The 21752-nt window shown below is 45.0% G+C and overlaps 1 protein-coding gene across 3 annotated transcripts in view; it reads left to right on the plus strand.

The window, feature by feature from the left end:
- Positions 1-3045: 3045 nt before the first annotated feature.
- The window catches only part of MOCS2 (molybdenum cofactor synthesis 2), a 29123-nt gene continuing 10416 nt past the window's right edge, over positions 3046-21752 (plus strand). For 2 of the 3 annotated variants that reach the window (XM_060236005.1, XM_060236006.1), the window contains exons 1-3: positions 14614-14749; positions 15877-16004; positions 17197-17350. In XM_060236005.1, coding sequence (XP_060091988.1) covers positions 15884-16004; positions 17197-17350 — 275 coding nt within the window. In that variant the 5' untranslated portion in view covers positions 14614-14749; positions 15877-15883. Of the gene's footprint in view, positions 3182-11316; positions 11439-14602; positions 14750-15876; positions 16005-17196; positions 17351-21752 lie in introns of those variants that run through there. The other variant, XR_009555279.1, reaches the window with a different exon arrangement.

A 21752-nucleotide genomic window follows, 5' to 3' on the forward strand; every position in this document is an offset into this window, starting at 1 on the left:
CCCCTTCTCAGGTCACTCTCTTCTCAGCCCTTGGACCAAGATGGCTTCTGCCTTCTTTTTCCCCCCCGCAGAAATCCCTCCCCCTCATAACTGTCTCCCTCAGGACTGTCCTGCTCAGCCCTCCCCTATGCCCCCAAGGGACAAAATACCCCCCCCCCCCCAAACTCTAATAGTGGGTCAAACAAAAAAAGAAACCCAGATAGCAACCCCTGTACCTTTTCCTGGCAAGATGCCTGCAGTCTCTACCCTGTTAAAAGCCCTGATCTTGGATCGTATCTCCACTTACTGGAATACTGTGTATTGTTCTGGTCACTCCATCCTAAAAAGAGAACTGGAAAAGAATGGAAACAAAATGAGCAAGGGATTGGAGTACTTTTCCTATGAGGACTGGCTAAAAATGTGGGGTTTGCAGGTCTATAAAAAACACTTCAGTAGTTAGGGACAGGATAGAAAAAAAATGAGCTGCTGTAGAAAAAGAAGCTATTTTACTCATTCTCCCACAGTACTAGAATTTGAGGGCCCCCTATGAAATTGCTAGACACACATAATTGAGGACAGACTAAAGAAAGTGCTCCATTACATTTGTGTATGGGATTCACTGCTCCAAAAAATAACAGAGACTAGGCTGGCTCATGAGGGCTCTGAAAGGAGACTAGCCCCCACCATGGCTCCTGTCCACAAAGACTGTATATGTTCACAGGTAAGGTATTCTGAATAAGAGGGCATGGCTTTGTCCTTTTTTGCCCTACTTGAAGAAATCCTAGGAAAAGCAAGATGTTGAGGCAGATGCCCTACTGGTTTGATGCAGCAGGCCTCTTATACTCTGGGGACAAACAGAAAATTCAATTTCTGGACAAATCTGGGAGCCCACAAAGGATATGAGGCATCCCCCTCCCCATTTGTTTCCAGCATTTACTGAGGTAACTGTCTCTCAAAGTGGAGGTGCTGTGTAGCTATCATGGCTCATAACGACCAATTCTTACAAAAATCAATTTTTAAGAACCATGCAAGCTGATGGACATATCATGTGGGAATAAATACCATAAGTTAATTGTGGTTTCTGTATTTCCTCTTGTTTAGCCTCATTCTACTGCTTGTCTTCTTTGGATGAGCCCAATTCCTCATGTTACAAGAAGAAAAAATCTTCCTCTCTGTTCTTGCCGTTATTTTTCAAAATATATGAATTAAACTGATTTCTTATTTACAGGAGTTGTTTTGTAGAAAAATAGGTGGTGGAGCTTATCCACGGATTGTTATGCAGCTGCAATACTATTCAATTGACAAGGAGGAGGAACTCTCAGAAAGGTTCAGGAGCTGTGCTCCTGTGAGCTCCCACTGAATCTGAGGCCTGCTTATTTAGAAGTCAATCCTGAGAAGTGTTACACTGTTCTAAGTCTCTTGAAATCAGCAGTACGGTCCTAAACAGATCTACTCAAAAACTTATTGAAGTCTACTAAATGGGTCTTAGTGCCAGCAAAACGTTGACTATCAGTCTTTCCACCGGGGGTCATTTTGTAGAAGAATAGGTGGTGGAGCTCATCCAGGGATTGTTATGCAGCTGCACATACTATTCAATGGGCAAGGAGGTGGAACTCTCAGGAGGAGGAACTCTCAGAAAGGTTCATGAGCTGCGCTCCTGTGAGCTCCCACTGAATCCAAGGCCTGTTTATCACCATCCCTTCTTCCTGGTAAATTTATGTAATTATGCATTAAACGTCATCATAACTTTAGACTCAAGGACACCAACAGAGCAACAAGAGGTTGAAAAGGTCATAGTTTAGTAAGAGAGGTTAGGATCTTCAACTGACATTTTTCAGCACCCACCCCAAAGTACAACCTCCAGGCAACATGCTATGGCAATTGTGGTCCAATGCTGAGTACATTTACTCAGAAGCCTCAGTAGTATGAGGCTTTTACAAACAAAAGGACACCCTCAGCCAGAAGGCAAAATCCATGCCCAGCAGAACTTTCAGAAGCTCACAGGCTCTATAAGCAAGAATGCTTTTTTGAGAGGTGGTGGGGGGGAGTCTCTTAAAGATAATTTTCATATCAGGGGGAAAAAACCAAGATATTTTCACAAATGTTGCTGTAACACAAGCATATATTTAACTAATCAGGAAATCACAAAGGTAAACTGCTACAGAGGTAAGGCAAAAAAACTGGTGGTGGAAGTCTTATTTTACCCACCAAGTGCAGAAAACTTGAAAGATTTGTGGCGCTGTTCTATACATTAATTACACAATTATGATATCTATATATACCGAGTGCATACAGACAAAAGAGCCACCAGCCTTCAGTGCCTAAAAAAGGTAAAGGTAGTCCCCTGTGCAAGCACCAGTAGTTTCCGACTCTGGGGTGACGTTGCTGTCACAACATTTTCACGGCAGACTTTTTAATGGGGTGGTTTGCCATTACCTTCCCCAGTCATCTACACCCCGCCCCCCCCCCCCCCCCCCAGCAAGCTGGGTACTCATTTTACCGACCTCGGAAGGATGGAAGGCTGAGTCAAGCTCGAGCCGGCTACCTGAAACGGCCTAGCCCCCAGCTAAAGGCATCCCTATGTGCACGGTGGTAAAACTGCAGTACTGCAGTCGGAGTCCTCTGCTCACGACCTGCGTTCGATCCCAGCAGAAGCTGGTTCAGGTAGCCGGCTGAAGGTTGACTCAGCCTTACACCCTTTCGAGGCCGGTAAAATGAGTACCCAGCTTGCTGGGGGGAAAGTGTAGATGACTGGGGAAGGCAATGGCAAACCACCCCGTAAAAAGTCTGCCGTGAAAACGTTGTGAAAGCAACGTCACCCCAGAGTCTAAAACGACTGGTGCTTGCACACGGGACTACCTTTACCTTTTATGCAGCTCAGCCAAAGCGCCGTTACCGACAAGCGTGGTTGCACAGCCTGTCCAACCCGGTTCTCAGACAGGCTACTCAAGCCAGACTACCCCGCCCGGCCGCTGCGAGGCTCCCTTCTCTTGCGACCTCGGGTTTCTTCGGGTATTACTCGGCTCCGAGCAGCCAGCCCTTCGGAGGCGGAGCAGGTTGGAGGCGGTGCGGAGGGGCTGGCCGAGCCTGTCTGAGCGCCGCAGGGACTCCCAGGACAGACGCAGGCGCACAAGTCGCTGTCTGGGAAGAGTGAGCGGGGCGGCCGCTGGCCCAGGACTACGGACTTCCAATGACCTGCGAGGTATTCCGCGCTTCCCCCGCCGGGCCCCCGGGAGGCGGGGGCTGGCCGTGGGTTGCACTTGGAGTCATGGGAAAGCGCTCTCCGGCACTCGCACCCTTTCTTTAATCACCTTCCTCGCGGAACTTGCTCCCGCCCCGTTATCGGAGTGCCTCCACTGGGCCTTTAAAGTACCTGTAGTTAACCGTTTGCAAGCCAGGCCCAGGGCGGATAGCTGGCCTTTTAATTTGAGATGTTGACTGCTGTTATTCCATGTGCGCCCCTGTCGAGGCCAGGCTCACAGGCTGTAAGGCAGCGGCACCTCAAATTGAGCCCTGCAAGTACTGGCCTGAGTCCTGTGTACACAGCTCTGCCCACTGAGCCCTATACGGAAGCTACACAAGCTGAGTGGGCCTGTAAGAAAGGTCCAGGGTGTGTTGAGTTTTGAAATAAAATTGAAGACCTGGATAATTGTGGTGTTAAATCTTATATTCAGCTGTGTGTGCATTGAGTGTAAAGTGAGCATGATTCGGCATGTGTGCAAAGAAAAGTCAAGTGCAAACAAGTTGTACATGTGTTCATTGTAACTTGCCTACTGTACTGCTGAAGCACAGGTTGCTGCTGCTGGCATATGTCTGTTGGGGAGGCTCTAGAGTAACTTGAAGTTCCTGCTAGGATAATGGTGGAATTCTGCATAAGTTCCTTACATCTCCTTGCTGCCTTGCATGCTCTTTATACACCCTGGCCTAATCTAAGCATGATGCCAGTGAGTGGGAAGAACTTGCCAGTGCAACTTTGCACTCTTCTTCATATTGTTTAAACTGGGCTGCTACTTATGCAGAGTGGCTGCACATATACTATTAGCATACCAGGATGATACCTACCCAGTCTGTATTGAACATTGCACATGTAATGGGAAGACTCTGGCTGCATGCAACAGCATCTGAATAATTCTTCTGAAATGCCAACATCCCAATTAAGCCGGGTCTGAGACCAGAGTGCACAAGCTGCTTTCGGAATGTGTTCAGTCTCTCTGTGCTTGAATCTGGCAAACCATATGGTATTTGTGCTCACATTTTTGTCTTCACCAAATGCCTGTAAAAGCGCAATGCCAGACATAATGTTGATCAAAGTTCAGTGATAAAGGCCACTACTGATTATGTCCTGTCTGTTGATGCTACTACTGTAATTTCAGAAGATGGGGCTACACAGGGCAAGGCCTTGGATTATTTTTCATCTAGACAGGTTTGTTCATATTTATTCTCTTCTTTATAGCTTAGTTATAGAGGTTTACAAGATAATGCATGGGATGGAGAAAGTAGAGAAAGAAGTACTTTTCTCCCTTTCTCACAATACGAGAACTCGTGGGCATTCGATGAAATTGCTGAGCAGACAGGTTAAAACGGATAAAAGGAAGTACTTCTTCACCCAAAGGGTGATTAACATGTGGAATTCACTGCCACAGGAGGTGGTGGCGGCCACAAGCATGGCCACCTTCAAGAGGGGGTTAGATAAAAATATGGAGCAGAGGTCCATCAGTGGCTATTAGCCACAGTGTGTATGTGTGTGTGTATATATATATATATATATATATATATATATATATATATATTTGGCCGCTGTGTGACACAGAGTGTTGGACTGGATGGGCCATTGGCCTGATCTAACATGGCTTCTCTTATGTTCTTATGTTCTTATGTTCTAGTGACCATATTGAAATCTCCATATTGAAATTCACTTTGTGTTTACCATGGTGCTTGCATTAATACTTCAATACTTCTGCATTGGCATTACATGTTATATTATGTACACTGTGTAAAAGCAGGGGTTGCTTTGTAGAAAAATAGGTGGTGCAGCTCATCCAGGGATTGTTCTGCAGCTGCACCTGCTATTCAATGGACAAAATGGGGAGGAGGAGGGGGAACCCTCAGAAAGATTCAGGAGCTGTGCTCCTGTGAGCTCCTGCTGAATCCAAGGCCTGTGTAAAAGCATGTGTGTGTGTATTGCTGCTGAATTTTAAGATCATTAAATAGTTTGTTGGAATTCCTTTTTCAGTGACTGGAAGATACTTTTCATTAGTAAGGATTATATATATATATATATATATATATATAAATTATTCTTACTAATATATATATGGATAGGGAAGGCAATGGCAAACCAACCAATAAAAAAAACAAGTCTGCTGTGAAAATGTTGTGAAAACAACGTCACCCCAGAGTCGAAAACGACTGGTGTTTACCTTTATAACATGGTTATTCTGAGATGCTTGGAGCAAGTGTAGTGTGGCTCTTAAAAGCATGATCAATTTGTGCTTCAAAGTTAAACTTGGCCTTTATGGCCACTGGAAAGCACCTGTTTTTGCTTCTGCAGCTCACTTGCTCTGTTGGAATAATAATCATGGTATAATGTGCAGAACTTTAAGGTAATGTGTGTTATATAAAATGTCCCGAGTGCTTAAGAAAGGACCTGGAGACATTTCACGTATAGACTACTAGGGGTCCCCAACTTTCCTGACCTATCAGCACTTCTGAAATTTTGAGAAAGGATGGTGGATGCCACCAAAAAAGGGCACCGTGGGAGGAAGAACCAATCACAAGCCTTAGGAGTTGGAGTAGGGATGCCAGTCTCCAGGTGGGACCTGAGGATTCCCTGAAATTACAACATCTCCAGACTATAGGGATCAGTTCCCCTAATGAAAACTGATGTTTTGGAGGGTGGACTCTATGGCATTGTACCCCACTGAGGTCTCTGTCCTCCCCAAGCTCCATCCCCAAATATCCAGGAATTTCCCAACCTGGATGTGGCCACCCTAGTCACCGCATTCCTACTGGTGGCCAAGAGAGATCAGGCCAAATCTTGGTGGAAGCAGTCAGAAAAGCAAGCCAAGCATCCTGTTAATGATGCAAACAGCTATTTCTGAATAGGTCATTTTTTTAGACCCAGAGATGATGCACCTTTTATGCCAGTGGGGTGGAGGAAAGTCATCACTGGCCCTTGGTTTTAGGGAAACGATGCTTTGGGAAAGAAACAAGTGTGGTCCAGAAAACCTATTGTGAGGGGTTTTTTGGTGTTTGTAGGTACCATGTTGGGGATTACTGTGCTGTTCAAATGCTGAATAAAGCATTTGTACCTTTAAGACCAACAAAGTTTTATTCAGTGTTATGTATGTGCCTTAAAGTATGTACAACCTGCGGGCTCATTGGAGCCAGGAAAGCAGACCTTGGGGACTGTATAACAATGGGTAGTGGGATGCAAATACCTGCTGCCCTGCACCTATCACAGACCACTGCCTGTTTGAATGAACCAATGGCAGGCTAGCGCGGGAGATTAGAGTTGTATATAGGGTTGGGAGCAGCCTTCACCATGCTTTCCTTAATAAAGAGCTGTCCTCACTATGATCTCATCTCTGCAATGCTTTGAACCCGCTATATTATAGTGGCGATGAGGATGGGATCCTGGTAGGTGATGCAGCAACTGGCAACGCACCGCGCCTCGCAGCAAGCTCCCACTCCGCGCATCGCACTACCATTGCTCACAAGGGTTGCCACGCCAGGACAAGTTGTTTCCCTGGCTCCGCCAGCGCCAGGGAAACAACTTCTCCAAGGGCCAACCCTGACCAGACCGCTGCGCCTGTCCCGCATGGGCAACTGCTGGAGTTCAACCCCACTCAACCCGAAAGATGGGACTGATGGGTGAAGCGACTCAACTTTTGTCTCTTCTACCACGATGTCGAAAACGAGCAGAAGCAGAAACAGCTTTTGCTCAGCCTCTGCAGAGAAGACACGCTAGTGCTGGATGAGAACCTGATGTCGCCGCTGTGGCTGACCGATGATGCAGCCACATACAAGGCCATCACGGAGAGGCTCACTGAGCATTTCTCACCCAGGTCGATGCTCACGACCCTGCGACTAGAATACCACAAGAGAGTACAGAAGGCTGGCGAGACTGCTTTGACCTTCTTAGCGGATCTGCGCCGCCTGGCCGAGATTGTGATTTCGTGAGCCTCTACGAAGCACTGCTGTGCCGTTTCGTGGTGGGCCTCCGTGACAAGAAGCTTGGCTTGACTCTGTGACAAGAAGACAAGGCACAAGAAGCTTATGCTGGTGGACGCCCTGGACGAGGTGGCCGCCTACGGTCTTAGCTCACGTGCTGCCGGATGGCTGCGAAGTCGCATAAAGAGTGGCGGGCCACTGCAATGAACCAGGTTGCCAGCTGGTCCAACTCGGAAGACTCTGGCTAGGAAGACGCACTGCAGACACGTCAGGCCCCAAAGCGCCAGCAACCACATGCCACTGTCCCTACCTCGATGGGAGGATGTACCAGCTGTGGGGAAGCCCATGAGTGCCATTCCTGCAAGTTCTGGAACACCGTCTGCAACAAGTGTGGAAAAATGGGGCACCTCGCATGGGTATGTTGGTCGAAGTCGCTGCGCCCTGGTGGAAAACCGCGACAGAAAGATGGCTGCTGCCACAAGATCGCGTTTGTGGAGGACATCCAAGCACTTACCAAGGCGAGGGACCAGGCATGCCAGCTTCCCATGCCCTCCCCAGGAAAGTACAAGGTGACTGTGTTCATAGCGGGCAGGCCCTGCCAGATGGAAGTTGATTCGGGGGCAGGCCAGACGGTAATATCGGCCCGGACATTCAGGGAACTGTGCCTGGGGAGGGAAGCCCAGTTGAGCCCATCCCCCTTCGTAGTTCGGGACTTTCAGAAGAGGGAGGTCGCAGTACTGGGAGTAGGAAATGTCCAGGTAAAGTATTGCCAGTTTTCCGGCTGGCTTCCCCTGATTGTAGTCGAGGGGGACCTGTGCAGTCTACTGGGGCGGTCCTGGTTCAAGGCCCTGGGAATCTGGGTAACCGACATCCGTCATAAACCGCGCCCTCCCAGACCAATTTCCAGAAGGTGTGCGAAGAATTCCCTACCGTTTTTGACGGCAGCCTGGGTACCTACACGGGAGAACCAGTGACCCTACAACTAGACCCCAATGTGCAGCTTATTGGACTGAAGGCCTGGCGGGTGCCCCTGGTATTAAAGCCCAAGATAGAGGAGGAGTTGGACCACCTTGTGGCTCAAGGAGTACTGGAGCCAATTGCGAATGCCAAATGGAAAACCCCCATAGTCACTCCAGTAAAGCCCAACGGCAGCGTGCACATTTGTGCAGATTACAAGTGTACGATAAACAAGGCACTGCAAGGCCACGCTTATCTGGTGCCAGTGGTGGGTCACATGTTGGCCTCGCTTGCAGGAGCTTAGATTTTTGGGAAGCTCGATTTGGCCTAGGCTTATCAGCAGCTTCCAGTAGACGCCGCCACTGCAGATGCACAGACTATTGTCACACACAGGGAGGCTTTCAGGGCCAAACGGCTGCAGTTTGGCGTCAACGTGGCCCTGGGGATCTTCCAGAACTTAATGCATTCTCTCCTTAAAGGCATTCCTGTGGTCCAACCGTTCTTCGATGATGTGCTGATCGCTGCAGCCACAGAGGAGGAAGTTTTGACGGGGTGGGGTTGAAGGTCAAGAGAGAGAAATGTGAACTGGGGGTGACCAGCATTGACTTCCTGGGGTACAGGGTGGATGAACAAGGGATTTACCCAGCTAGGGACAAAATCAGGGCGATTTGTGATGCACCGGCCCCCAGGAACAAAGCGAAACTACAATCATTTTGGGGACTTCTCAATTTCTACCACGCCTTCCTTCCCCACAAGGCGGCAGTAGCGGAACCTCTGCACTGCCTATTGGACAAAAGGGCTCCGTGGGTTTGGGGTCACTGACAAGCCTCGGCGTTTCAGGCGGTAAAGGACATTTTGACTTCCAACAGCTTGCTGGCGCACTTTGACGAGCGGCTGCCAGTCATCTTGGCCTGCGATGCGTCACCATACAGGGTGGAGGCGGTCTTAGCTCACGTGCTGCTGGACGGCCGCGAGGTCCCAGTGGCATACTATTCCCGAACCTTGAAAAAACCGGAGCGCAACTGTGCGCAGATTGACAAGAAGGGTCTGGTTATAATTGCAGAGGTTAAGAAATTTCATGACTATTTGTACGGCTGGCCTTTCACAATACACACAGACCACAAGCCCTTGCTAGGACTGTTTGCCCCCGACCAGCAGATGCTGCAAATGCTTTCACCGCGGGTCTTGTGGTGGTCCATCATCTTAGTAGGGTACCAGTATGGCCTGTGCTACCGACCGAGAAAGGTGATGGGCCACATGGACGCTTTGAGCCGACTGGTGCTGCCTTCCATGGACCCAGATCTGGCCCCGGTTTACGAGAGCATGTCATTGGAGTCCCTTCCGACCGCCCGGTACACGCTACGACATTGCCTGATGCTCCAGGAAAGACAAGACCCTCTCACAGGTTCTGGACTGGGCAGGCGGCCCAGGTGGGGTCAGAGTTCTCTGCGTTTGTATCCTGCCGGGATGAATTGTCTGTACACAAGGGGTGTCTGTTGTGGGGAAACAAGGTGGTGGTACCCTTGGTTTAAGGCAGCGGGTCCTCAATGCACTACACGAGACACACCCCGGTATTGTGCGCATGAAGGCGCTAGCCTGCAGTTATGTCTGGTGCCATTGAGTCCTGGGTAGCTCATTGCCAGCCATGCCAGGAGACTCGGCCAGCTCCGCCTAGAGCTCCAGGTCAACAGTGGGAACACACACGGAATCCCTGGTCCCGCCAGCATTTAGATTTTGCGGGGCCCTTCCAGGGACAGGTATTCTTCCTGATCATAGATTCCCATTCCAAGTGGCTAGAGGTAATCCTGGTAGCATCCACTTCCACCAGGGCAGCACTAGGGGCGCTCCGAAGGGTTTTCGCCACACACGGGTTGCCAGACACCCTTGTTTCGGACAACAGGATGGCATTCACTTCAGCTGAGTTCCAAGGCTTTTGTGGCCAAAATATAATAAAGCATATAAGGTCGGCCCCCTTCCATCTGCCACAAACAGCCAAGCGGAGCAGATGGTGCGGGCTACCAAAGAATCACTCCACCGCATCGTCCAGGGTGACTGGGAAGCCCGCATAGCCGAATGTCTGCTCGCCTGACACTACCCTAGTATGGTAACTGGCCGAAGCCCAGCAGAACTGCTCATGGGTAGGAGGCTTAACACATTACTAGACCTCATGCACTTGGACTGGGCCCCAAACCTACAGGAGGTACCAGAGATGGTCCGGGCGCCCAGAGGGTTCGACACAGGGGACCTGGTGTTCGCTAAAAATTTTGGAGGGGAAACAGCATGGATACCGGCCCGAGTCTCCAGGGTACTGGGGCGCGTAATGTATAAGGTCACCTCAGAAGAGGGATTCACAATGAGGCGACACATAGACCAGTTATGGCCCCATGAGGCACCAGGGGGTGGGGTAGCAAGCCCCGATGCCTCACTGGCTGACAGTCTGGAGGTGGAGATGGAGGAAGTGACAGACCCAATGGCCGTGATTCAACAGACATCTGTGCCGCAAAAGGAATTGGAACATCCCGCCGGGGCCAAGCATCATGAAGACCCCGAACCGTTGGCTGAGGCTACCACGCTACTGGGCCCCCAGCCTGCTGTACCCGAGGCCACAACCTCCCCGCCTGCGTCTCCGGAACTCAGAAGGTCGACACGTGAGCGGCGCAAGCCAGCGTACCTACAGGACTACGGACTACAGGGCTTGTGAACTTAGGGGGAAGGATGTTATATATATGCCTTAAAGTGTGTACTTCCTGCCGGCTCATTGGAACCAGGAAAGCAGAGCTTGGGGACTGTATAACAATGGGTAGTGGGATCTAAATACCTGCCGCCCTACACCTATCACAGACCTCTGCCTGTTTGAACGAATCAGTGTCAGGCGCGAGAGATTAGAGTTGTATATAGGGTTGGCCCACAGGCCCTTAATCTTTGTTGGGAGCAGCCTTCACCATGCTTTTCTTAATAAAGAGCTGTCCTCACTATGATCTCATCTCTGCAATGCTTTGAACCCGCTATATTATATTCAGAATGTAAGCTTTTGTGTGCTCTAAGCACACTTCAACAGACAATAGTATGCAATGGCAAGCAGTCCTAAATATAGAGAAAGTGGGCAGTGAGTTAGTATGCAGAGTCATGGAAATGTTTTTTAGCAGATTAAAAGAATCACAAGTTGGGGTCTGGTGATTATTTGTCTAATGGACTCTTTAAAAACAGGTGGTCGTGTTGTATTTTGCGAGAAGTGCTGATTTAGCTGGAGTCCGCAGTGAGACCATTTCCGTGCCCCAGCAGATAACGTCACTGCAGCTGTGGGATGAAATTGTGAAGAGACATTCAAGGTATTGTGTGTTTTACCTATGCCTTGGTTCAACTATAGTGGGTAACTACATTGCCACTGTATAAACAAATCTGAGAAATTCTAAGATTTGTGTTTTCTGTGCTTCCCTTTCCTCCTCCTGTTGTGTGTATTGGAATACATGAATCACCTTATACTGAAACAGACCATTGTTTCCATCAGGGTCAGTATTGCTTACTCAGATTGGCTCTCCAGGATCTCAGGCTGAGGTCTTTCGCATCAACTACTTCCAGATCCTTTTTTTACAAAAAAACTGGAGATGCTGGGGATTGAATTTAGGATCTAAGCAGATGCCCTACCACTGAGCAATTGCTTTGCACCCTGTTTACTGAATTATTTCCTCTTTATGCTCAAAACCAGGGGCCCTCAACCCCCGGTCTGTGGACTAGTACTGGTCCGCTGCCTGTTAGCAACCGGGCCATGAGTTATATAGTTATTTCATTATATATTACAATGTAGTAATAATAATAATAACAGGAAGAAGACATTGGATTTATATCCTGCCCTCCACTCTGAATCTCAGAGTGGTTCACAATCTCCTTTATCTTTCTCCCCCACAACAGACACCCTGTGAGGTGGGTGGAGCTGAGAGAGCTCTCCCCAGAAGCTGCCCTTTCAAGGACCACTCTACAAGAGCTATGGCTAACCCAAGGCCATTCCAGCAGCTGCAAGTGGAGGAGTGGGAAATCAAACCTGGTTCTCCCAGATAAGAGTCCACACACTTAACCACCACACCAAAATAAAGTGCACAATTGTATCATCCTGAAACCATCAAACTCTGCCCCCCCCCGGGGTCCATGGAGAAATTGTCTTCCACAAAACCGGTTCCTAGTGCCAAAATGGTTGGGGACTGCTGCTCAAAACCACTAAATCTGTAGTGACAGACTGTTCTTCCAAACTGGAATTCCATGCAGTGGTGTGTGTGCAGGGGAAGGGCATGCTGTAGTTTGTTGGTTTGGACCAAATGGCAATTTATGACTTGTTGCAAAGCAGAATTTTTTTTAAGATGGAAGGAGAGGACAGAGCACAAGAGTGTCAAGGTTTCCTGAGCTTGTTAATCTAAATTGCATCAATAAGAATCAATGCTCTGAATTCTATCATATTCTAGTGTTGTTGGTTAAGTAGGAAGAGATGGTTAGTTTCATAATAGAGTAGGAATTTAAACCCATGTCTTCCTAGTTCTAGTCTGACACTATAGCACACTGACTCAGATAGGAATAGGCTTTGTTCCTGACAGATCCAGTTCAGTTTTCTGAGACAAATCCAATATGTTGTAGTCATGGTTCCGGTTGAGGTTCCCTGGATTTCAGCTAGGTTTTTCTGCATCATGGTTTGTCATTTTACTACCTCACATTGGTTTAGCCTTTGCCCCTAGGTGTACCCACATAAATTGATTCCACTCACTTTGGTGTGCAGAACTAATGGAGGCTATGTGTTATAGTGGTTAAGAGAAAGAGCTGTGATCTGGGTGTTCTGTAGTGTAGATCTCATCTCTGCCATGAACGCATTAGCTGGCTTTAGGAAAGCCACTCTTCCTCAGTCCTCTGTCTGCAATGTATGGATAATAATAATAATTCCGGCTTACTTTATAAGTACGTGAAGTACTTTCAGCACAGAAAGCGATATCTAAAAGTGCAGTATTATTAAAGTGTTGTTTTTGACAACATTGTTGATATGACAGCAAAATTTCCCTTTCCGCCTTTTCACTGTGTGCTGTGGTCCCATTGAAAGAGATTATTCATTTATCCTTTCAACTGTGCTGTTGTGATGTTGACTGGACTGAAAGAGTGACTTACCCAAGAACACTCAGGGAATCTTGGTCTAGTGTCTGTGGGGCCAACAAACATTTAAATACTCAACACGATTGTTGTGTTGGGAGCTGCTTTCTAAAGACTGTTGTGTTGAATTAAAGTGGCTGAGACATATTAGCTTTTTATTGAAAATTTGAGGTTTGTGATGTTCCAGCTTACATAAAAGCTGAGGTGGCTCTCAAGATATTTAGGGATCCTGGCTACCGATTGCTGTTCAGAAATACTGCCTTGTATGCTATGACAAGGGATGAAAAACCTCATGTTTTTGTAAGCTACTTAATTCTTTCGAGAGCACTGGGAGATATTAGTTACAAAATGGCGGCATGGTGGGTGAGGCAGTCACAAATGGTGGTCTGTGAAAAAATTACAGCATTTCAGAGCAAGTCTGTGACGTTCAGGTGGGGAAGTTTTTTCTCTGCTGTTTTTCCTAGACAAACCATCCCCACCTCAATTGTAACTTGCCCTGGGAGCAAAACATTTAGTTAGCTCTGTGTTTTGTGTGGAAGAGGCAAACAGCCATTTTGATGCTGAGAGAAAGAACCTCTTCTTTTTTGTTCAGAATGAGGCTGCATGTGTTCATGGATGGAGGAGGAGAGAGAGATGAGAAAGGGTGCTGTGATTTTCCCATCCAGAACAAATGCATGTGTGTGGGTGTGCTTCTGTCTTCTTTACACAGCAAAGAAAAAGAGAAGCAGCTGCAGTAGCTCTAAAGGAAAGTGATTACAGCAGCACTGGTGGAGGGACAGAGAATTGGAAAGTGACTGGTCACTCCCCAAGTGACCTTCTACCCTCCTGTCCTATGACTTCTGTGAGTGGAGTAGAGCTTATGGAGTAGGAGTTTCCTGTCTCCCTCTCCTGAAGCCTTACCCCAAATTTTGTTCCTAGAGGCCAATGGACTTTCCAGAACAACACACGGGGCAAAGTGGGGGTCTGCTCTGGGTGGAATGAATTGTTGGAAATTACCCTCCAGCGATGATGGAACTGCCCTCTGCTGTTGGAAGCATTCAGTCAGGTTCATGCCTCTGTTCTGTTCCCAGCTGCTGTTTATCTAGATAGGAGCACTAATAATTAGCTCATCTGTTCCCTCAGAACATTTCTTCAAAGAAATGTATGACATAAGGTTAAGAAATCTCAGTTGAGAAACAAGCAGTATTAAAGGAAGAAAAAATTATGTGTGTAGTTTTCTTGAAAATCTATCTGTAGGGCTCAAAAGCTGACTTGTGGTATTATATCCAGCATTAGCTAGTTGGAGTTGTGTAACACTGGGCTGGTAATTTCCTTGTGAAAAGATGTAACCACATGAAATGTTGTCTTTATCCTCTTTTTGTTCTTTCAGCCTTGCTGCCATACGGGATCAAGTGGTTTTTGCTGTCCGCCAGGAATACGTGCTGCTTGGAGATCAGCTGCTGGACTTACGCACTGGTGACGAAATTGCCATTATCCCACCTATCAGTGGGGGCTAAAGTCAGGAAGACCTTTTCAGGTGTGTAGTGATTGTGTTGACAGTGACAGGGGAGAAATATTGACAGCTAAGGCAGCTAAAAGTGCTGTGACACCCCCCCCCCCACATACAAGAGAGAGATCTATGGATATTTGAGAAGCTGTGTTCCTAAACACATAGACTCATGAACCAACTATCATGTGCAGGGGTGGTCTTAGTGATTCTAGGTCCCTGAACATAAGGCTGGGGGTGGGGACTCAGAATCTCTGCCCCTGGCCACCTACCCCCTGGAGCCAAGCAAAAGGTGGTCCATGCTTTGCGGGAGCCTGGCAGAAGGTACCAGTATCACCACAAATTGGTGGCCTGAGCCCCAGATGGGGTGGGCATGAGACATGACAGCTGCAAGAGCTTGCTCTGTATTGGCAGGGTTGTGGCTGATTGTGGCCCCTGACCTAGGGTGGGGCCCAGAGTGGCTGCCCTGGTTGCTAAAAACACCCTTGAGCGTGTTTAGGGAGAAGAACCAGTGCACCCGTGCTCATTCTCTTTTGGAGATCCAGTCTGGTTTATTGATTTAGAGTGTTGGAAAAGTATCTAGGAGACCACATTTGAATTCCTACTTGAACCTCGGAAGCTTGCCGGGTGACCTTGCGACAGTCACGCTCTAAATCTGACCTACCTCACAGGGTTGTTGTGAGGATATAATGGAGGAGAGAGCAATGTAAGCTGCTTTGGGTCCCCATTGGGGAGAAGGGCAGAATACAGATGAATTAATTAAATAATAAGGCAGCTTCTACCCTCCTGTCTATTTTAACTTGCATTACATTTTGTGTACAGTCTACTCTGATACTGTCGTCACTGTGTGAAAGAATTTTGGGAGATGTTATAAGGCTATTTCTTTTTTTGGTGAAGGTATAATCATATTATTTTAATGACCATTTAGTATCTTTTTTAATTACTGTAAAATTGTTTGAAGAATATCTTCTCCTCCTCAAATTGTATTAAGATTGTTTTGTGGGTTTGCATGCAAAACCATGTAACCCCCCCCCCCCCAAGTGTATTGATTGGTGTGATGCATGTTTCCTTGGAAACCTTCATCAGCTCAGAGATGACTTTGTAAATTATCCCAGTAACCAGAACAGTAATTCAGTTGTGTCATTACTTAATTCTAGAGATATCATGAATGGAATTGGAGATGAACCCAAGGACTTCATTAAACTGACTGAAGACAAGTTCTCAGCAGATGAAGTATCAGCCCTGGTGATTTCTCCCTGCTGTGGTGCTGTGTCCCTCTTCATAGGTGGGCTTAAAGGCATATTGTTAAATAAGAGAGCAGCCTGGTAGGCTATTTCAAGAAAGAATATCACATGTAAAATGTCCTTGGGTGAGCATACAAATGGATGGACAGAAGGACATTGAGGCACTCATTCAGATGTTGCTTTCAGCACAACTCTAAATCTCAGAGTAGTTTCTTTAAAGATACTATGGGTCATATGGCAATGCATATTGTAATAGCTATCACTTTTAAGCAAAGATGCTCCCTAAGTATCTTCCCAGCATAACTTCCTGCATGCATGTGTGTGTGGAGGCATCTTTTCAGAGGCCAGGTTGCATTGTGCTCCATGGTGTTGTCAGCCTATGCAGGCCACAAGAAGCCTCTGTAATGTAAAGCATTGTCTTTCCTGGGTCTACAGTGACGTAATGCAGTGTTTGTTGCCATGCTGCTCAGTGAACTTTTCAGCTAGAGTTGCCCACAGTGTTATTCAGAACATCTTGTTTTCTTAAGAACAAGTCATATCAGACTAACCTTATCTCTCTCTTTTTTTTTAAAGTTACTACCTTGCTGGATCAGGTGAATGCTGTAGACATAGTTTATCTTGATTTCAGTAAGGCTTTTGATAAGGTTCCACATACTGTTCTTGTTGACAAGTTGGTAAAATGGGGTTTGGATCCTTTTACTGTTAGGTGGATTTGTAACTGGTTGGCAGATCTCACCCAAAGAGTGCTTGTGAATGCTTCCTCATCCTCTTGGAGAAGAGTGACAAATGGAGTGCCTAAGGGATCTGCCTGGGTTGAGAGATTGTGATTGACCCAAGGTCACCAAGCTAGCTTGCATGACAGAGCGGGGATTCGAACCAGGGTCCCCCAGATTCTAGTCTGACACTCTTAACCAGTACACCACACTGGCTCTCCATGTTTGGGGTTCAGAAATGCCATGGGATTATCCCTTAAAGGCTGCCTGTGCGAAAATCAACACAAACCCGCTAAAAATCTAAATGGGTGCTGGATCAAGGACACAAGAAATTGCTTTGTGGTTGAGCCTGCTATCAACTCAAATTCCTGGCAAGTTCTTAGTAACTATAGCTGTAGTTAATTCATGTACCTAACAAAACTATTGTTCCAAAAGCTAAGGGATAGCTGGTCTTTCAGGCCAAAGTATCCTTTGAAATAACATATATGTACATATATATATATATGTCTTTCTATTTCAGGCACTACCAGGAATAACTTTGATGGGAAGAAAGTGAAGCACTTAGAATATGAAGCGTATGCACCCATGGCCGAAGTGAAAATAAAGAAAATATGCACAAATATAAGATTAAAATGGCCCTCGGTCAGACATATAGCAATACATCATAGACTTGGGTATGTATGGCCAATGCATACACATCTCCCAAATCATTAAAAAAAACACCTGTTCTCCTGTGTGTGCCCGTTTGATCTTTCAAATGTGTGGGTCTCTATTAATGTGAAAGGGAGGTCTTGGGTGAGAAAGAAGGGATTGGTTGGAAGTAGAGAGCCAGTGTGGTGTCATGGATAGAGTGGCAGAATAGGACCCGAAATGACCCAGGTTCAAATCCCCATTTCTGTCGTGGAAACTTACTGGGTGACCTAGGGCCTGTCACAGATGCTCAGCCTCGCCTACCTCACAGGGTTGTTGGCATGAGGAAATGGAGAAGGTGGAAATGAAGTTCTATAAAGCTGTTTTAAGTCCCAACTGGGGAGAGAAGGCGGATAGAAATAAATAAATGTAGAAAACTAAATGGAAGTAGATGGGGGTGCCCACATTCTGTGAGGTAGCAGCAGGAGATAATGTAGGAGGTTTGGAATGAGGTTCCCTTTAGTTAGAGAGTGGCTTTCCACTGGGAATTTTGTTTTGCTTTGATACAGATTCTAGTCTGTTTTATTTTTCTTGACTGCCCTAACTTTAAGATATAATCCAATATTAAAATACCATACAAAACAGAAAGATTCAGGGGGGCATTTTGATAAAAGGATTAGAACTGTAGCACAAGGTAATAGCTCAGGAAATTGTTTTTATAGAGGTATAGGGTTGTAGTCCATTGCCATATTTATTTTGCCGTTCATAAATTTTATTGAATTATTCCACCTTATAAGGACAAAGACATATAAACATACAAGACATACAAAACATATTTCTGTACAGATACATATAACTCACAATCATCTCAACGCTTTCAATCCCCCTCCACCTCCCAGACATCCTCCCAAACACACCGGGAGTGACCAGAGAATAATGTTTTACTTTCCTCTTATTCCAACAACATACCTTTACTTTTTACCCAACTATATATCGGTTCCCAACTCTCTTTACATTTTTGCGTGTTTCCATCACATAACCTTGTGGTCATTAAATCAAGTTCCGCAGCTTCTGTAAGCTGAACAATAAACTCTTCCCTGGAAGGTATTTTTGGTAGCTTCCAGTATTTTGCATATAATATTCTTGCAATAGTTACAATATACATTAGCACCTTGGTTGTTTCAGGTGGAAGATTTTCCCTGCAAACATTTAAAAGATAGAGCTCTGGTGAGTGTCTAAGTCTAATTTTCAAAATCTTCTGGGTCCAAATACTAATTAAGGACCAATACTTTTTGGCATGTTCACATTTCCACCATATGTGGAAAATTGACCCCTTAGCCTTTCTGCATTTCCAACACTTGTCTGAGTAACTGGGGTAGGCTTTAGCTAATCGTTCCGGCGTCAAATACCAGCGATAAATCATTTTATACAAATTCTCTTTATACAAAGCTGGTTTGATCAATTTTATATTCCGTCTCCATATTTTTTCCCAGTCATCTGTTGGTATGCTGTAACCGAAATCTCTCAACCATTTAACCCAAGATTCTTTCACCACCTCTCCCTGCATTTTTTCCCTGAGTAGCCACTCATAAATTTTAGAGATTAACTTCTGATCCATTTGGATAATTTGGTCAAGGTCATTTAATTTTCTGGAAAAGCCTATTTCTTTATCTTTCTGATATCTTGATTTTATTTGGCACTTCAACCACCAATCCAGATGGTCCATTTCTTCTGCTCGGAGGTTGTTTTGTCCATCTAATAGATTTTGGTAGCATATATTGTTCCAAGTGTAGAGATTCGGGTGGGTAGATGCCTCTACCGGTGATAACCATGATGGGGTATAAGAATAGAACTTTCTAATTTCTAACCAGGCTCTATAAAGCGATCTTCTGATCTCATGTCTCCAGAAGGAACTGTTTTGCGGGGGACTATGGTACCAAAGGTATCCGTGCCATCCTTTCTCCAGGCCTGCCCCTTCTAATACTAGTATTCTTTTATTTTTCAAAGTAATCCAATCCACTAACCAGACTATTCGACTAGCCATATGATAGAGGTTCCATTCTGGCAAAGTAAATCCACCTCTAAGTTTGCTGTCCTGGAGTACCTTAAGTCTAATTCTAGGTTTTTTGTTCTGCCAGATAAACTGTAAGATTATTTTGTTGACCCGTTGAAAAAATGACTTTGGGAGCAAAATAGGAATCATTTGAAAGAGGAATAATATTCTTGGCAGCACATTCATTTTGATAGTGGCTATCCTGCCCAGGAGTGAGATTTGTAAGTCTTTCCATCTGGCTAAATCTTGTTGTATCTCTTTCACTAATTTCTCATAATTGTTTCTGTATAAATCTTTTAAATCTTTAGTCATTTGAATTCCTAAATATCTTACTTTTTTCCCCTGTAGAAATTCCGACTTTATTTCAAATTGGCTAATTTGCTCATTATTCATATTTTTAGTAAGAAATTTTGTCTTCTGAGCATTAATCTTAAGTCCCGCTACTTGCCCATATTGTTTAAACGTTTCTTTCAAATAAGCAATAGATATATTGGGATCTTCCAGCACACATAACATATCATCTGCGAATGCTTGAATCTTCAACTCCTCTCCCTTAATTTTTATTCCTCTTATTCTGTTTTCGTCTCTTATTCTTTGCAATAATGGCTCTAAAGTTAAGGCAAACAAAAGAGGTGACAACGGGCATCCTTGTCTTGTTCCTTGTGCCATTTCAATCATGTCCGACTTAATGTTATTAAAATTGATTCTTGCCTTTTGTTTAGTATAGATGGTTTCCACTAAATCGCAAAAGTTTCCTCCGCAGCCCACTGCCTTTAATGATTTTATGATAAATTCCCAGTTCACATTATCGAAGGCTTTCTCTGCATCGACAAAGATAAACGCTACCTGTTTCTCTGGATGTTCTTTGTAGAATTCGATAGCGTTTAGTAGAAATCTTAAGTTTTGCCTCATTTGTCTACCTGGTATAAAACCTGTTTGGTCTTCATGGACAATAGTTCCTATAACCTTCTTAAGTCTATTAGCCAGGACACTGGCAAAAATCTTGTAATCGACATTCAATAAGGAGATAGGTCTGTAATTTCTCACTTCTGCTGGATCTGTGTCTTCTTTATGTATCAATGAGATCAACGCCTCCTTCCAGGATGTTGGTATTCTGTGATTTTTTTGAATATCCTCAATTACATTTTTGTACGGAATGAGGAGTTCTTCTCCACAGGTTTTGTAAAATTCACTTGGTAGTCCATCTGGGCCTGGTGCTTTATTTGGTTTCTGCTGGTTTATCGCCTCCACTATCTCATGCATAGTAATTGGTTTTTCTAATTTTTCTTTTTGTTCTTTGGATAGCTTTCTCATCTTAGTCTTGATTAAATAATCATCTTGCCACTGTTTATCTATATTTTGACCTTTATATAATTTTTGATAAAAATTTTGAATTATTGTTTTCATCTCGTCGATTTGCGTTATCTCCTTTCCTTCTTCGTCTCTAAGTAGCTTTATGATTCTCTTATTTCTTTCCTTCTTTAATTTATATGCCAGCCATCTACTAGTTTTATTTGCATTTTCGAAGTGGGTTTGTTTCATCCATTTCAACTGTTTTTCCACTTCTTCCATTAATAGTAAATTAATCTGATGTTGAATAGCGGTAATCTTTAATCTTATCTCTTCTGTGTTTCTTTCCTTTTGCTGTTTTTCTTGATTTCCTAATTTGAGGGTCAGTTCTTTATACGATTTCAGTCGCTCCTTTTTTCTTTCCGCAGTATATCTTATTGCGATGCCCCGAAAAAAGGCTTTGAAAGCGTCCCAAATAATATCCATGCTAGTGTCTTTGATTACATTATTTTGAAAAAATTCTTTAGTTTCTTTCTTGGCTATTTCCAAAAATTTGTTCTCTTTCAAAATCTGTAAATTGAGGGTCCAACGAAAGCTTTTTGCTGTTTCTAATAGTTTGACCTGTATCGGGTTGTGATCAGCATAAGTTCTGGGTAAAATTTCTGCCTGATGAAGACGTAACACTAAGTCCGCCGACAACCAACACATATCTATCCTCGACCAGGACTTATGCACGGATGAGTAAAACGTATAATCATTGGTTGTTGGATTCTTGGTTCTCCACGCGTCTATTAGGTTTAATTCATCCGCTAATTTTAAAAAGGCTCTAGGCAAGGTATTTCGCAGCTTTCTTTTCTTCTGTTCCTCAAATTTTTTATCCTTTTCTGTATCAAAAACCGCATTATAATCGCCTATAATGCAGCAATTCTTTGGGTTAAGTTCTGTCAGTTTTCTGTGTAAAGCCTGGTAGAATTTTTCCAAATTCTCATTAGGGGCATAGATATTGGCTAATGTCACTTTGTTGCCATTAAGTTCTATCTCTATTATCACCACTCTTCCTTTTTTATCCGTATAAAGGCAATTTGAGTAAATGGATTTGGATA

Source organism: Heteronotia binoei, chromosome 4, assembly GCF_032191835.1.
Source record: "Heteronotia binoei isolate CCM8104 ecotype False Entrance Well chromosome 4, APGP_CSIRO_Hbin_v1, whole genome shotgun sequence".
In the NCBI taxonomy this organism is placed as follows: Eukaryota; Metazoa; Chordata; class Lepidosauria; order Squamata; family Gekkonidae; genus Heteronotia; species Heteronotia binoei.